This window comes from Chamaea fasciata, unplaced genomic scaffold (assembly GCF_029207755.1).
Source record: "Chamaea fasciata isolate MVZ Bird 193981 ecotype frontalis unplaced genomic scaffold, bChaFas1.0.hap1 SCAF_4, whole genome shotgun sequence".
Lineage (NCBI taxonomy): Eukaryota > Metazoa > Chordata > Aves > Passeriformes > Sylviidae > Chamaea > Chamaea fasciata.
The window spans coordinates 63,161,949-63,180,352 of NW_027094089.1; the positions used below are offsets into that span (position 1 = coordinate 63,161,949).

Here is an 18,404-nt window from a genome sequence, read left to right on the forward strand (position 1 = left end):
TGAAGACAAAATTTATAGATTGCTAAGGTACAGACCCTAAGGTAGTAAACTCCATTCCTTCAACTTAAAGCCCAAGCTGTATATTGTATTTTTATTTCAAAAAAACAAGAGAAGTAAGCAAGTGGGTGGGCTGAGGTTTCAAAGCACACTATCTGTTTATTTTTAATGCAGTTTTGAATGAAGACAAAGTATGATTTTTTTTATGTTGAGGGTATTTTGTCTCTCCTGTGGGCTCTTTTAAGTTACTTATCAAACTTCTATGAATATTACTCATTAGCACTGTCGTGTGCAGATCTTTCAGCACATACTTTAAAAAGTTAGATAAGGAGAACATTTGACAGTATCTTCTTCATGGCTGCATACAAGTTGCATTGCTTAAGATAGTAGTTGAGGTAAAACAGGTAAAGTAAAGTAAAACAGGTGTCCCTGGACAATCACATTTGTATGTTGAAACTTTCTTCTAGGATTAATTTTTTTTAAAGCCTTGTTTGTAGTGTTTTCATGAAACAAAACTATTATTATGTTAATTGTATAATTATCTGTGTCATTCAAAGCTGAATTTCCAGAAATTATTATGTGGTCTGCACCGTCTTCATCTCCTGTAATTTTGGAAGCTAGACACATATAGTTAAAAAAGAGAAATCAGTCAGACTTGCTTTGTTTCAAGGCAAACTGGAAATGTCTGGTTCTTTTTCTGTTTGCATTATTCTTTTGTAGCCACAAAGTCAACACACAAATACTAAGAATTTTTATGATACAAATCAAAACAAAATTCATTGGAAATTGCATAAAGAAAAATTAGTTATGATAATTTTCTAATACTATTCTAACTATCCAAAATGAGCTTCATGAAAGTCAAAATCTTCTTGCAGGTGGTTTTTGCACCTCACTACTGAACTATTAATGTTTCTTTTTAACAACAGAGGAAAACTTCTGAACCTTTTTGACTTTTAAATATATTCATGACTTGAATTCAAACCAGTTTTTGTTTTCCGGTGATGCATACATAGCCTAGTAGGATTTCCAGCACACTTAGGCCTATGTTACTCTTAACTCTGGAAAGAATCCAGTCTTAGAGCTGAGCACCAATATAGGCAGCTTCAGTTTTGGCTTTCAGCAAACTTGTAGCCTGTGTGTCTGGATTTTGTTAGTATGCCAGGACACTGCCTTCTTCCCTTCTTTTTCTCTCCCCTGTAATTAATGAAAGATCGTGTTTGTTTACTCCACATAAAGCAAAGCATAGTTTGTCTGAATGTGGGTGTGGCAGAAATACGACTTTAAATGTGTTTGTTGACACCTTGAATTAAGAAATTCAACTTGCAAAGGTATTTTTGTTCTTCGCTGAGGTCTGACAAGCTCTGGAGGGAAGACAGTGATTTAACCTGAAGACTTTGGTAATCAGCCAAGAGATACTTTTCACACTTAGCTTTAGATTGTGGAACAGTATTGAAATTCTAGCACCAAAGTGGAGGGAGTGTGTGCGAATGCTGTACTTTCTTAAAAAGTATGCCATCAGTGTGATACTAGGATAAAATCTAATAATTCTTTGGTCTGTGTGTCTCATATTGCAATTAAAATATCTGACTTGACAATTTACAGTGTTCTGCTATTTCCTTTTCATTGCTTTCATGGCCTGATTAAACTATGATTTTTGTAAGGTGGCCTACTTTCTTTTTTCTAATTAGTCCACTGTATATTGCCTGAAGTCTCATTTCCTGTAGTACATTTTTACAAAGAAAAGTGTAGTGTTTAATCATTTGTGTAATCCTTTTTACTTAATACAGTTTTTCATTAATATAATTTTCATGAATAAATAGAAATCTTTAAAAAGTACTGTTTTCCTTATGGGGGGTGGTGATACTTACATGACCTTCCTCCTTAGGAAATAAAGACTCTTGGTTTTTATTTCAAAATAGTGCCTGATAGATGGTCAGTAGTAAACATGTTTCTTTCTTTGTTTACGTTATTCAAGAGAAATACATTTGGATTATAAATTGGATGAGGTTACAGTTAGTTGGGAATCTTAGTGTCTCTTGCTGGATATATGTGAGGTGGAGCTGGGAACTGTTTCTATTTTTATGTCCTTGAAGGAGTTAAGAATTAAAAATTCTGAGGAATATAACTCTTGTATAAGGGGACATACATAGAAAATAAGAATTCAGACTGCCTATTATTTAGTGACATATGCAGGATGATTTCTAAATGACACAGCCATGAAATTGCACTCCCATGACAAGTATCTGAAGAGCTGGGAGCTTCAGTTCTGAAGATAAGTTTGCCTGGCTGTCCAACTGTATTTTAGCTGTGATTTCTCCAACAGGTGATACTCAGACTCAAATGGCATCTCCTTTAAGTGTATGTGTAGATTGTACATAACTTGATTTTGGTGCATAAATACAGAACAGTAGAGCCAGTAAGGATGGTATATTTTACCAATCCTGCAAAAATTTCAGTTGATGTACAGTCATGAAATACTTCTCTTCTAACAAACACAAAGGAGAGGTACCTAACTGTTCCAAATTCTGCCCTTAATAAAATAGAAAGTCTGTCTAGGAAAATGAGGACAAAATTTGAACCAGAGAATATAATACACTAATTACATGGATAGTACTGTAAATTAAGTAAATATTCCATCAGTCTGCTGTGATGTGACAAAGGACAACGTGTTATAAATTAAATTATTAGATGTTTGACCTTTCCAGTTTTTCAGAAAACTCAGTAGGACTAGAGGTGAGATGAAAAATGAAGGAATCATCTCTCTTTTAAATGGATTTATGATATATTATGTCTTGAGGGTCATGCTCTGGCTCTGAATTATGCCAGTAAATTAGGAGAAATTGGCAGTTTTATCAAATGGCACAGTTTAGAACTTATGTTTAAAATCAACTTACTTTTTTAAAATAAAGTACTTTTTTCTAGATTTCAGGGTATGCTGTATTTGAATATGTATTAGAGGTAGCTCCTTTCAACATATCAAATCTCAGCATTTCAGTGCAGTAATTAGAAAAATGAGTTCCAGCTTTGTAAGAGAACCATAACCACTTGCAGTTATGGAAGAATTAGAGACATAACAGTATATCTGTAAAATAGAGTTCCTTTAAAAAGTGGTTTTCATTATCTTTGCACAGCTAATTAAGTACTTAGAAACAACAAAATAGAGAACAGTGTTTACTGAAGCTTGTACTTATTTATTAGTGCACTAAAAGTCCTAAGGTATATAAGATTTCATATAGTTTGTGTAGCTGTGTGGTGGTTATGTGTATGTTTTTATTTTTCTAGGGTTCTTAGAGCAAAACCAGAAAAGACAGAACACAATTTCCTCAGTTCAACTAAATTAATTAAGTAATAGGCTAAGTGAAAATTAGAAATTTTCTAAACTATTGAAAAGTAGATGCTGCCTTTCCTGAGATATTTTCAGAGGCTGCAAAGAAACAGAGGCATTGGACAGCATGAAGTATGCATTGATAAATTGATAAAAGATGATTTTTATATGTAAGTCATTATGAGTTTTCTTAACTTTGCACAGACTATTTCGGGGGAAAATGTCATTTCAGATTATTCTCATCAGAGATAATACATTTTAGTTAAATCGTAAAATATGAAATTCTTACAGGATTGGAGGTAAATTGTGAGACTCCTTGGTAAGAGGAGATGGTTGTTAAGCAGAGTACTGTACCTTTTAAAAAACACCATTTGTTTTAAAGCCCTTTCTAAGGCCTGTACTATGTCTTAAGAAATTATATCTGATTTAGCTGCTGCTGTAATTGGTAATTATATCATTATAATTCCATGGAATTTCTCTTAAAACACGAGCACCTTTCCTTCCCTTTTATCATCAACTGTCACTGAATTTTCATTAATGTTTTATTAAAAGTACCGTCTGCTTATAATCCATGTATTCACAGGTTTGATCCCAGATTACAGTTCTTGTGGAAAAGGATTGTAATGTATGAAGCAGGCAGGAATGGCTTATGAATTCTGAGATTTTAAAATGATAGGAAAATTGCTTTTTTCGGCTTAAGAAATTCTAGACACATTATCCTGTAGGTCTTTTCCAACCTAATCCATTCTATGATTCTGTGCCTTCTAACTGTCTAATACTGCCATTACTTCCAGCCTGTTCTCCTTTCACACATATATAAGATGTTTTCCAGGATCTGTCTCTCCTGAGAGCCTGGCAAATGCTGTATTGCTCAGTGGACATTAAAAAAAATGCCATAAAGATAATTTCTCTATCTTTTGTCCACTGACTTTCACTTTCTTACAATATGGTTTATCTTCTTTAAGGACCTGCATCATCTAACCTAGTATGATAACCAGATTGAATGGTTTTTGTTCCAGTCTTGATCAGTCTGGTTTGAAATATTCTAACATAGATTTTTGCATGAGGTACAATTCTCTTCATTCTGAACTGAAGGAGTTCCTCAGGAACTTACCTAAACCATTGCGCTATGATGTGACATACAGTGGTGTAGCAGCCAAATGTGTGAAGACTGCTGCTTGCACGGGTTGAGAATTCTGCTGCTGTACCTTATGGTCTCTCATTCTGTGTTCAGCATCCCATTGTAAAAGTCTTACAGCTTTTTATCCTGTGTTTACAGACTTCTAAAGCAGTGGCTGTTACTTACAAAGTACAGCTGCGATCCCCCATCAAGTCTTCCAGGTTTCTGAAATGTAGAATAGCAGGTTCATTTACCAGTACCAGGTGTTTACATGGCACTAGCAGTAGGAAGGCATGATTTTTTAATTTGAGATGTGAACAGAACCAGTAGGTCTGGAGGTGGCTCAAGCAACATTTTCAATTGCCATTGCACATATCTTTCAGGAACTCAAGGGGTCTCAGGCAGCCTAGAACATCTGTATCTCTGGAACACGATAGATGAAAGGAAGAAGGGACCCATCTGACTGAGTCTCTTAGGGAAGCAGCATGGAGCTAAATACTCCAGAAAGAAAGTTGCTTTTAAAAATGTGTTGTCCAAAACATTACCAACAGAGGAACATTAAAGTGACTTAATGATCTGTAAATACAGTGGCCATCAGTAAAACTGTTTTTGACTTGGTGTTCCTATATCACGAGGGCTGAAAGCAGAATTGTTTGTTTAGAGAGGTAGGATCTCCATCCTGAAGAGAGATGTTCAAAGCTTGCCTGAACAAAGCCATGAGTAAAATTGCATGATGACAAAGCTTTTCCTGCTGGGAGCAAGGAGTTGTACCTGGGGGTGACTTCCGTGTAACAATCCACTCCCATGTAATTTCTTCTTTGATTCTAGGAAAAACTTTGTATGACGTGTGAAAGGAGGGTTTTTTTCTTTGTTTCCTTGGGGAGCATCTTTGTAGTCATGTCAGAGTTTTTCCATAGCTTCTTTAATACCCCTGAAGAACCCTTCTTCGTTTGACAGTGGATATCTGCATTAATGTAGTTACCTTCACAGTATTTAATTTACACTGAAGAACTGTCTTGCAGTTTTATCAGATGAAGGCTGAACAGGATATTAAGAAAATTAGGGCTTCAGTATCTCAGCCACAACTACAAATTGAAACTGAACAAACTTTGTTGAGTGGTTTTCTGCAATGTTTTTGTGCTTCAAGTCGCTGAGTAAAGGCACTGTTCTTTTGATTGATGGAAAATTTTGTTGTTTGTAGATTGCCCCATGGAGAAAGGATCAATGTTGCTTGGTTTGTTAAAAAATATTCCAGTTAAAATCTAATTTATTAAAATTACATTAAAATAATTGCATGAAACCCAGGATAGGTATTTTTACTGCTAGCTCATTTGTGTTTATAGAGGTGTGGAGATGCTGGCATACATGCTTACATTTTGAATCCAAAGAAAAGTACATCAGCAAAACGGATGAGACTAGATGGAACTTGTGTAGTGTTCATTTGTGTAATACATTAACAGGTGACAAATTGGTACATTGTTCCAGTCACACGGTTTTGATGTGGGCAAAAATAAGAAATGGTATGAGGCTGCACAGTTCAGAGTATGTTTGCTCTTCAAAGAGGCAGTTATCTGAACAACGTATTTCGTTTTTTCATCAGAACTTTCATGCTGTTCTCATCTGAGCATGCTTCCACTTCTCTTCCAGCACTGTGTTCCTTATTCACAGGCTAGTCATACGCGGCTTACCATGAAGGCTGAAAGAAAACAATTCTGAGATCAGAGGATTTCTATCTTTCTACATCATAAATAAATGTAATGCTTCAGTTGGCTGTTTTTTTCATCAACAACCAACAATCCAGAACAACTGAGCATATGGCAGAAGTATAATACAAACTCCCAGTTAGAACTAAAAGCCTCAAATGGTCTTCATACTTATTTAATTTTTTTTTTCCCCATGGGAAATCAAATCTCTAGAACTGATTGTTTATTTGGAAACTTGAGAAAATAGCACATTAACTACCTGTGCCCAACACATTGCTGGATATATTGGATCTGTTCATAGCTGTCCACACAAGTACATATTTATTTTTGCCTTGTGGATAAAGAACCTTTTGAATGTAAACTATCAGTGCTGGGAAGGATTTGCATTAGGAAGAGTCAGAGCCTTTCCATCTTTTGTTGAGGTGGATGGTTCATAATGGAAATGGGGAGTTGGATGATAATAGAGAGGCTGCTAGAAATGCTACTTGTAAATGCTGCTTCTGGGAAAGATGTGACTGCTGCTTTTTTTTTCCCCTCAATAAGCAGTGTCAGAACTGTCCAGGAAAGAGCTTTTGTCAGGGACAATTTGATTTTGAAATATTTTCACTCATTTTTCTCAAATGTAGGTATTAAAAAAACAGCCAGTTCTGGCATTCATGTTTTATCATGAAAAATAATTTAGAAGCCATTTTTGCATTTGAAATATACTTGACAGCAGTACTTGAACCATGTTTCATGACTACTCTATAGACGATTTTTGTTTTGGACAGTATTTCTGTTCTTTGATGGTTGTTGAACATGTTGATTTGATGGATTTCAGTTGTCACTTTCTTCATCTGTGTCTCTGCTGGATACATAAGATTGGCATGTATTTTCAAGTGCAGTGTTGCAGATTTAGTTTGTTGGAGAGATGAGAGTTCTTCTTCCAGGTGATTTAAAAATACAGTTCTTACCTGCAGAGATGTCTTCCCAATCCTCTACCAGAAGCCTTTTTTTCAGGCTAGTTTATGGAAAGTTTGAAGACAGTGAACAAAATAGAGGAATTATTCCTGAGCTCTCTTTGGAATGGCCTCTGACTGCATTTGTGTTACTCATCAAAATATTTATACAACCACTGCAGTTTTTACTTAGGTGACTAGTTTCAGCAGTAGAGCTACAAGATTACACTTCATACTGGTGGCAAAAATGTGAAGCAGTTCTAATTTTGATACTGTATTTACTTTTTTACATAGTGGAGGACTCTGCACTTACCTCCCACTTCCTCATTTCCTCTACTGTTTCCCAGCTTTTGCGTAGCAGCTTCATTAAATTTTTAGCCAAGAAATACACTGTAGGTCTTTCTGTACAGCTTGACGTTGCTTCTGTGAAAATTATGGCTTGAAGTCTTGGTTTGATAATGGCGACACTCCAAGTTAACATATAGTTGTACATAAAAAAAAAAATTCATAGTGAAAGGTTTTGTCAACCAAAATAGTAGAGTCCATTGCAGTGACACTAAGCTTCTGAAATATTTACCTCTGCTTTTTCTGAAGCTCTCTTGCGTCAGTATCTCATTTTTCTACAGTTACCATCTCTGCCTTCTGACTCAAATATGCATTTTTGCCAGCATACACCTCGTTACATACACAGAACAAGTTGTTCACTAAAAAATGTGTGTTTGTTTACCCCCTTGCCACCTTCTCTTTCACTGCATTCCAACAAAATGTAGTTCCTCAGAATCTGTGAAATCCTAATTTTTTCTAACAGACACTGCTTAAATTGTTAACAAATTTTTAAAGGGAAAGGTAATTACTACATTTTTTTCATTTAGTACGTGAGTTACAGTATACCCACTAGGTGCCACTCTAGATAATCATTAGTACAGTAATGGGTGAAACTCCACTATTGCTTCTCTGTTGTTTCAGTTTATTATTTTACTAAGTGTTTTCTGTCAAAGCAGTGCTTGTTAGCTGGGAAATGCTGCTTTCCCTTCACTGGGTTCCAGCTGATACAGCTCTTAAAATGCTGTTATAGCACTCTTGCAGATATTCTTCAGGATCTGACAATTGAGCGCTTATAAATTACCCCAGTTTTGTTATTTCTCTAATTGCAGGAGTAATTGCATTTTTTCAGAGCAACAGATAGCAAAGAGAATTTCAGTATTGATGTCCAAACTAGTAACCTCACATTTTTAAAAATTGAAAATGTAGATATAAAAATAAAATTGGAAGGAAGTGTAGTCCTTTTTAATCCATTAAAACTTAAGGAAGAGTAAGTTTGCATGTGGATAAAAAATGTGGGAAAACATAGTTTATACTTCTGGTTGTATTTGTGTTAATGTTTAACAGTTATAGAAGAATTTTCCTGCATAAAATCTTTTATATAAGAGGTACATGAAAGAAAGAAATTCCATGTTATTTTTGTTTCCTAAAAACATGTTTCTAGTTTTAAAACTGGACAGTCGTGTGATTCATTAGTAAGTACAGTGTTTTTTCTTGTTGAAAATATTAGGATAACTTTGTCCAAGATTTTGTAACCTGTTTATAGTTAACAAATTCACTATTGGAGTATGTCTGTTGTATTTTTTACTGTTTCATAATTATATTTTCACATTGGACTGGCAACTCTGTCAGGTTTTGTGGAAGATGGGAAATTTTACACTGGCATCTGTATATCCTAACATGAAAAATAGAGGAACAGCTGGTGATATCAATATGTTTTTATGCAGTTTGGGATTGACTGCAGACGAAAGCTGACCAGGGAAGTTGACCAGGCCAGCAAATCTTTAGGGATGGTGAAAAAAGTAGTACTGCTGCTTATTTTACATGTGCCAAGCCAGGGAGACAGTGATGAGCTATTGCTACTGTTGAACAGGGGTTGCAGTGAAGTTTGGCTTCACTGCTGACTTTGGCTGTCAGCTACTGAGAAAGCCTTGAGCCGGATCCAGCTGCACATTTCTGTACGTTACGTATTCAGGTTTCTATCTGCAACATTTTTTTGTTGAAGCTGAAATAATATTTTTCTGGGAACAATTTGGTGAGATAGATCTTCATGTTGCATCTGACACAAGGTCAGATCCCCAATGCTAGAGTCTTCCTACACTCCTTGTAATCCTATCTGTACTTGAGGTAAAATACAGTAACATGAAGCTATCTTTTACACAAGAAATAGTGCAGTCTGTAAAAGAAAAAGCTTCTTTCAGAACAGTAGTTCAACCATATCATCTTGTGATTAATTAAACTAATGAAAAATATTATGGCACATGTATTTAATAAAGCAAAGGAGTGAGCTATCATTAGAAACAGAAACCAGTTTAAGACAACATTTAGAGGATAATAAGCAGTATTGTTGGAGGAATTAAAATTGTTTTTATCTGCTGTGACATCCATAAAGGTTGAATTGCCTTTAGTAATTCACTAAACAGAGATAAAAGTAGAAAGTTAAGCAGAGATTGATTAGTCAAAAATTAATCACTTATCTTTTTCTTAATCAATCAATCATATTAAAATAAAATAATGAAACCATTATGGCTTTTTAATTGGTAATGGCAAACTGAGGACCTGTATTTCTTTATACAGGCAGATAAACTTTACTTTAAAATCTCTAGGCCATCTTTCAATTCCTACAAAACATCTGCAGACTACACATCTAAATGACAGCATATCAAAATGTCAGTTCACTGTCCTTAACAAAATTTGCTTTGATTTCCCTTTGAAATAATTTGCAGAGGGTTTATAAATAAAATTTCATGTTCACCTTAATCCTGTGGGAAAAGCATGAAGGGCCCAGAGCCAATGTCTGTGAAGACAGCATGAGAGACTTGAGCTTGTTAAGTCTAGTGAAGAAAAAACTAATACTTGCAAACAAGTATTTCTGAAGTTGCAGGTGTCCATGGAGCTGAACTTTTTGAGGTGGACCAGATATAACTATACTATGTAGTTCCCGTTGCCTTTTCTTAAGGTCTTGTTAAGAGAAGAAGTCTATATGGAATGTGGAGAAGAAAATACCATCTTATTAACAATTAGTCTAAGGAATTATGTTCTATGCTCAGCTGTGTTGACATTAGTGTTTCTTTCCTTTCAGAGTGAAATCCTGGCACGGTTGAATTCAATGAGTCATGAGATCTGACTGCATGAAAGCAAATGTTTTATTTCTCTGCATTAGTTTCTCAGTGTATAAATTCAGCTATTTATTTTCATGCACCACAGCAACATGCAATAAAGTTTAACAGACTAAATCATCAACTTTTACTACAAAATTGAATTAGTTTACCTTTTCTGTTGTTTTGTTTTGGATTTTTTTTATATTTGTTTTGAGTTTTTCAAGTTCCCATTCATGTTGGCCTCTCTAAAATAGAAGTAAATGGAAGTAAATATACACTTATGGCAAAACTGTCTTGAGTTATCTGACAGATTGTTGTATGGCTCAGCAACAGCAGAATTCGCAGGATTCATGTTCTTGTCATGCTCTGGAGCCCCATTTGGTTGTGAAACAGTCTTTTTCATGGAGCTGCAGCTTTAAATAATAGTAATAATATTAAAAGGAGTAAGTTAGTTCCTGTGTTTCAAACCATGTTTTCTATGGCTCTGTATTAACCATGTCAAGTTAGCCAAACAGTTCAGAACTAATCAAATTGTAATATTATTCTACAATGTAATATTATTCTACAATGACTAAAGAGTGTGACAAATAGTAATAATTGTAGGTTTTGCTGGTATTTCAGCTATAATGCAAAGTGGTTTTAGGAGCAGTTAAGGAGTTAAAGGCTAATCCAATGAAGTTGTTATCAAAAATCAATAAAAATAAAACTCCTTAGCCCCAGTGTAGCATTAAGAAACAGGCATTCTTTATTCAGCCAGATGCACGAGGGGGTAGCTCCTCCAAATACTTTGCATGCTGACTGTAGGACATTTTCTGTTTATATACTGTATTTTGCATACATACTCATTGATTGGGCCAGAACAAACGTACAAAAATGATAATCATTTCCCCAAAATCCTTGACATGTGGTCCCTCCCCTCTGCACATGCACTCTTTTGTCCCGGCAGTCTCTTTGGTGGTACCTGGTGATCAGCAACCCCAAAGTCATACCTGACTGCCTAGTGAACTGGTAAAAGTTAACATAACTGGGCTGACTGTTTGCTGTCCAGTTTTAGTTCCTACTGGTAAAGTGTTGTGTTGTTCCATAGGGTAGTGGTTCTGAACAGTAAGCATTGTATTAGTCCGCCAGGTGCAAGCAATTCTTCATCTGGAAACAATGCTAGAAACAATTCAAAAATTTTTAAAATTCTATGTCAAACCTTTGGTGTGACAAAATATTCTCAGGCTTTAAATTTACTTGGGATTATTTTAAGCTGATTTCTAAGAATTGCTGGACGCTGTGTTCAAAATTTGGGAAAGGCATGTAAAATAAATAGTGTTCTTAAACCTTGAATTGGTTGTCTTGTGGTGTTGTATGTGTCTCCACCATGAATCACTTGCATTTCAATAACCACCAGTGTGTTGGCTGATTGTGACTGTGCATATTCAGACTTCACCTGGTACAACTTTCATGTTCTTGTGACTTGTGTTTTAAAGAATATTTACATTTAACTGGCTGAATTTGCAAAAGGAAAATGCCTGAATATTTAATTTACTGCTTGCTTATTATTTTTAATTTAATTAATTCGATCTTATATATTGGTAGGAAAGTGCAAAACCAGAAATGGATCCTTTCGCCAAATGAAGTGCAAATGCACGGATTTATTAAAAAAAAAAAAAAAAATCTCATGACCACTAAAGTTCTGCTCTCTTTTTTATTCCAGAATCGAATGGAAGAAAGCAAAGCACTCTTTAGGACAATTATTACATATCCATGGTTCCAGAACTCTTCAGTTATTCTGTTCTTAAATAAAAAAGATCTACTAGAGGAGAAAATTATGTACTCCCATCTAGTTGATTATTTTCCAGAGTATGATGGTAAGTATAATGACATCAGAACTCATGCTCTGTTTACACTGTAATACTCGCAAATTGTGCTAGCCTTGTCCAAATGCTAGACAGCTAGATCTTTTGGTATATTCCTTAAAAAAATACTAAAAAATTGTAAAATGTGATTGAACTTCTGTGGAATTTTTAGACAGCTAAGATTTTGTTTCATACTGTAATGACTTCGGGGTAGGATGGCAGAAACTTTACTGGAAAGTTGTTGACTTTTGAGTATTGTCATATTAGCAGTGAACCACGTTCTGTCATTTTTTGTAAGTTAGGGTGGGGGTTTAAATTGAAATACAAGAGTTAAAAATAAATAGAAATTCCTTGATTGTACATACAGTAATCTATATTTTTGGTGTTTTGAGGTTGGCTTTTGTATAAGATTGAATACCTAAACGGAAGTGTCATAAGCTCTCTGTAACACTCAGACAAACAAGCAACCGTCCCTTGCACCCTTTCATTGTACCATTTTAATTTTACATTAATTATGTGACGATAATGTGTTTGTCCATTAAAAAAAAACTGTGAGCTGTGTAAGTGTTTCTACTAAAGCTGTACTTTCAGGAAGTTCTCATGAGGGGAAAAGCTAAGTATTTTGAGATAACTGAGTGGAGAAGGCCTTGGTGACAGAGGAAAGTGAAACTCTGTTAATAGATCTGAAGAACTAAATGTTCCCATGTTTTAAAAAGAAAATTGGTTTTATCCCACCAGGAAGGAATAGCTGACTGGGAAGCTGAGAAAAAGATTAAAACTCTCATGTTCAAATATGGAAAGTAATAATGGGAAAAATGAACTTTTTGTTTTCTGTTAAAGAGGAAGAGAAGAGTAAAAAGCCTGCAGGATCAGATCATATTATTTATGAGTCAGTGTAAATTTAGTTTCAGGGTAATGTACAGAAGAGAACTGGCAGTTGAATAGAAATATGCTGGTTCTTTTGAGTTTACTTTGTGTAACAAGTTCCCTAGACAACATCCCAAAGGTGAGTAGACCCTACAGTCTGCAGTTACCTCCTCTCAAATGTTGACAAGGCCTGTGTAAAAAGCTTGTCAGAAACCCCCCCCCCCCCCCAAAAACCCCAAAACATTTAGTTTGTAGAAACTTTGTTTCTCTTGTCCTTTAACCTTGGTGAGGGGAAAAAATTATTGTGGACTATCAGGGATGTGGGAGTAAAGACCTGCAAGTCTTTGACAATCTTACATTTCTTAGTTTTGCAGATCGTGCAGGACCTAACTCCAGAGACAAAGTTACGGTTCGATTTGATTACTTCTGGTGTCAGGGTGGGGTCTGTGGCTTGCAGAGGTCACCATGTGGTCCCTTCTGTCCTAGTACACTGGGAATGTGGGGAGTGGGAGATCTGAGAAAGGTATCAGGTATTTTTCAGCTGGATTGCTTCTCTCACCTTCAGAAGGGAGAAAGTAGCCTACGGATGAGAACTGCTGACCAGGGTGGCAAATTGGGCAGATAAAATTAAGGAGTTCTGCTGCACGGTGCATTAGTAAGAGGCTTCAAAGGGAGGCTAAGCCATGCTCCTAGGTCAGTGTATCACATGAAGACACGCTTTGCTTGCTAGTATTAGACATCTGACTCACAGGCTGGGAGAGGGAGAGAGGGCAAACACAAAAAGAGGCCATAGTTAGGAGGAAAAGAAGAAAAAAATGTTGATGTAGCACTTAGATCTTTGTAGTATCATATAGAGCCAGATGTTGAAAACTGCTGATTAGGGAGAGTACTGGGCAAGAAAGCTACTTACTCATATGGTTGTTCTTTTCTAAGTCTCTTACTTGGACCAGAACCACTTTGCCATCTAAATTTAACATGAACTCATTTAATCTTTTTAATTGAGGTTATAAACATATTTTTCTGTGCTTGAACCTCAGTCAGATAAAAGTTTAAATAACATGAGAGTAGGGGTGTGCAAATTTGGGTATATCTCTGAATAGGCCAATGGATTTTGAGAAAATGCTGTGTGTAGCTACTGTGAAACTGTTTAACAAAATTCTAGGAAACCATTTTAAAAACAAAGTGATTTATTTTGAGGAAATTGTTGTCTTTGGAAGTCTAAGAATTTTCTTCACAAATACTCACTTTTACAAATGCGAGTATTTCTGAAGAAATTCATTTTACATTTACAAATATGTGCTATTGTGAGATTTAATATTGCTGCTCTTTATCTATAGAGTCTGGTGACCAAGCTAAAGGCTAGAGCCAGTTGTGTTTTAGAAGCTGTAAAAGTGTTGGACAGTCCTCTGTGTTGCCTCAGAGAGCTTATTATCTGTTTACATCCCTAAATCTCAGGAAATGTATCATTTGTGTATGTATGCACATATATGTACGTCTGTTGGCATGGATATATCCATATGTTGCCAAAGCTTACTCCCCCTCCAGATAGATTTGCAGCACACCACAAAGCATGTGCTTTCTCTTCCATACATTCCCTTCCTAAATTTTACAGTTACACAAATTGGAAGTGTTACAAATTTTAAGCTTGAAGTATTAAAAATAAGGTCTGTTATCCAGTTGTTGAAATCTATGGACATGTGCTGGGCACTAAACTACTGAGTTTATAATTGCTGAAGGACAGAGTTACTTGTAACAGCTGGGTGCTGGTATTTATATTGCTGTGTAACAACAGGACTAATGAAGAGAGTAGGAGGAGGCAACAGCACAGAAAAATGTGCGTTCTGTAGAAACCCCCATTTCAAAAACAGGAGAACAAGAGAACAATGAGTTTTGGTGGCAGCACTACAATAATGGAACAGAATTCACCAGCATGTGGCTTATGTTCTTGCTTCTGCATTGCTTTTTTCCTGTGAACATGAAGGAATCCTCCCTGTTTCAGGCTAGAAGTAATTACCTTCTGTGATCTTTTAGGCTGAAAATGTAGTTTGGTTAGATTGACTCTTTCTTTCTGAGAGTTACAATTGTAATTTAGATCTGATAGGATCATTAACATACATAATTTGGATACCAACTGATTGGTTAGATCATGAACCTTTTGCAGGCAACATTTTCAGCTGGAGAGCAGCTGTGAATTTTATTATCACTTAAAAAGAAATTAAGTTCTATTGATGACAGTGTCAGACCCAGTTCAGGATGTAATTTCACTATGCCTCCTACTAAAATCCATATAAAATTAGTGAATCTTGCAGTGCTAAAATAACTGAAGTATAATTTAAATATAGTAGGGTTAGACTGAACATTCACCATTTCTACTAACTTTTTAAAGATTTAATTATGTAGCTGATTTTTTTATTTTCATTCTGTGCATTTATAAATCACCTGTTTTAGAACAGGTGTTTTATCTTGGTGAAGAAAGAAGACAGTCAGCAGTGAAACAGCAGCTCTGATTTGGTGAACTTATGAAATTTCCTTCCATCTTTTTTTTTCAATCGTTTCTACCACAGAGAATGCAACCAGTGTATGATACTATTGATCAGTTAAAAGTTCCCCATCTTCTCTTATGTAGGGATCACAGACTAAGGTTTCCTTATTTTCTTTTAAAGAAGTGAAAATATGAAATTGACTTTAAGAAAGCTGAATTTCTTTTCTTACAGGACCACAGCGGGATGCACAGGCGGCACGAGAGTTCATCCTGAAGATGTTTGTAGACCTGAATCCAGACAGTGACAAAATTATCTACTCTCACTTCACATGTGCTACAGACACAGAGAACATCCGCTTCGTCTTTGCTGCTGTCAAGGACACGATCCTACAGTTAAACCTGAAGGAGTACAACCTGGTCTAACTGTACCTGGGGGATCCTCCAAAATCAACTTTCCGTGATTGAAGATGCACAAGAGGGACTGTATTATAATCTGTGAAAACAATTTGCATAATACTAATTTATTGCCGGCCTGGACTCTGTGAATGTCCACAGAGGTTGTAGTTAATACTATGATTTTATTTAAAGTATACGGAGGAAAAACAAAAGATGCTGAAGTACGTTCACAGCACATTTCCTCATTTTTTAGGCAAAACCTTGCGACTCAATGTGTTTCAGATTCTCAGTTGTACATTTACAAAGGATGGCAGTTTTTTGCTATTGAAGCAAAATCGAGCTGATTTCCTCTTTCCCTAACCCTTTCTTGCCCCCTCCTTTCCTACTCCCCTTATCTTTTAAAAGGTACAATGGCCTTTTTTTTCCCCCAGTTGCATTCCTGGGTGAAATATTTTCTGTTGAGTGATTTGGTTATGAAAACACTATCATCACAATTCAAGTCATCAGTCATTTTAATTTTATAGTATGTACTTTCTTTGAAGGATCAAAAAGTATTGATACTGTGATTTTTAAATTCTTTACATTGGTGTCTTCATTCTGTCTTCACTTCTGAGACTAGAATATTAGGATTGCAAAACAGAATTACAGTTGTCTAAGGATAATAAATTTAACCATAGTTTTACAGTTAAGAAAGGTGCACAGAAGACAGTAATGAATTAATTAAGACACAATCTGGGATGTACATGGAATATGTTAGATTCTCTTTTTAATTGCCATGTGCCATTTTTTTCTCTCTTCTTTTGTTCACAAATGCCAAATAGAAAAGTCATAGACACTACATTTTACCCAGTGGCTACAGCCTGAAACAGTGTTTTTCTCAGTTGTGTGGGGTGTTTTTTCTTAAGTTAGAGCTTTTTTAAGTGTTCTTTTTCCACAGTAGAAAAATTATTTTCATTATACAAAATTCATGTTGCCAAATCTGGCTTTTTATAAAACCAATGCACTTGAAACATAAGATGCTGATTGAAATGCCAAATGGATGGGTTGAGAACCAACCTAATTGAATCAACTGCCAAGTGATTAACACACAGAGTTTCAGCTCATATGTTCCCTTTTTTAGAAAGTGTACCATTTTCTAATGCCAAAACCAACATGTAAGTGAATATGCTTATGAAGTGTACCATGCACCCACATGTAGTCTAATATTTGAAAGACAGTTTAGATCTCACATTTTGTCAGTTATGACATGAGATTGTTTTCTGTAATAATGTCAACACAACCTTCAGTTGTATTACAAGAAGTTATTGATGAAAGATCATGTTCAGGAACCTTTCTTGATAAGGTTGATTGTTAATTGATTCACAGGCATTTGATAGGCTTTCTTGCAAAATAGCGTCTCTCAATGTTCTTTAGAAGAGACTTGTAAATGAAGCAGCGAGAAAATAATTTTTGAAATTTAAATGTGCAGTTTTTTAATAACAAAAGTGCAGCACACATTGATGAGCTTTTTTCTGCAGCATAGGTTGAAAGGTGTTTTTTGACCAGGTGTATGATTGCTAGCAGGAAAACTCTAAAGTTCAGACACGTAATTGGGTTGGTTATCTGTAACCCCAGCTGGCACTAGAGTACACTTGACACAAAAATGGCTGCTACATAGCAGCGGATGGGAGGTGGAAAAAATGGCTTATTAGTTGATTACCAAAGTTAACAATAAATACTAATGAGATGTTTTTCATTCTTCACCCTCTCAAATCCAAAAGAACGATAATAAGAGCAGTTGCTATTTTTTGCTCCCTCTTAAAACACCTTGTAATTTAAAACTGGTTGTAGGTATAGTGCAATTATGAATGCTATAATCATTGTACATACATATATATATATATATGGCAGCATCCATATTGGCTTTGTAATCATTAATTTTTGGCAAATTGAATGTGCTGTATTGATATGTATCTATGTAATTGTATTGTATGTCTTATAGCTAATTCACATTTTAAATAATGTTATTTTATTTACTTTTTTAAGAGAGAAGAATGTAAATTTTGTCAGTTTATTTCTGACTAGGGATTTGTTGTTGTTTTTATTTACAAAACAAAATACTATAGTATAGAGCGGTACTAGCGGTACTAGCATCGAGCTGTATGAAATCATTTGCACATTCCTGAGAAGAAGTAAATTGGAGACACCAAAACAGAGATGATTCACATTTAAAACAATGCTCAAATCTTGTCAAGGCTTTATACAGCTGTTGAAAACAATCCTATTACAAGAACTTATGCTGTTATATGTCATATTGGAACATAAGTTTTAAATATAAATTTAATTTTTTATTTGACTGATTCGCATTAGGTTACTTTCACTTTTCTAATAGCTTTTTTGGAAAAGTAAATTCAGAGATATTTCAAACTGTTGTACGTAAGTACTAATGCGTATATACTGTTGCCCTAAAATATGATAAAATGCAAAATGTCAGATCAGTCTTTCAGAAACTGCGGAAACCTTAGGTATAAAAACAACAACCAAGAAGTCACCATTCTTAACAATTTTAAGGAGTAAAGTGATTTATTTAATGAAGCTAAAGCAGGTAGA

General features: G+C 35.2%; 1 protein-coding gene across 1 annotated transcript in view; it reads left to right on the forward strand.

The window, feature by feature from the left end:
- Positions 1 to 18,150, forward strand: part of LOC136288515 (guanine nucleotide-binding protein G(q) subunit alpha) — a 119,336-nt gene extending 101,186 nt beyond the window's left edge. The window contains exons 6-7 of the mRNA XM_066181791.1: positions 11,929 to 12,082; positions 15,652 to 18,150. Coding sequence (XP_066037888.1) covers positions 11,929 to 12,082; positions 15,652 to 15,842 — 345 coding nt within the window. The 3' untranslated portion in view covers positions 15,843 to 18,150. The remainder of the gene's footprint in view (positions 1 to 11,928; positions 12,083 to 15,651) is intronic.
- Positions 18,151 to 18,404: the final 254 nt, after the last annotated feature.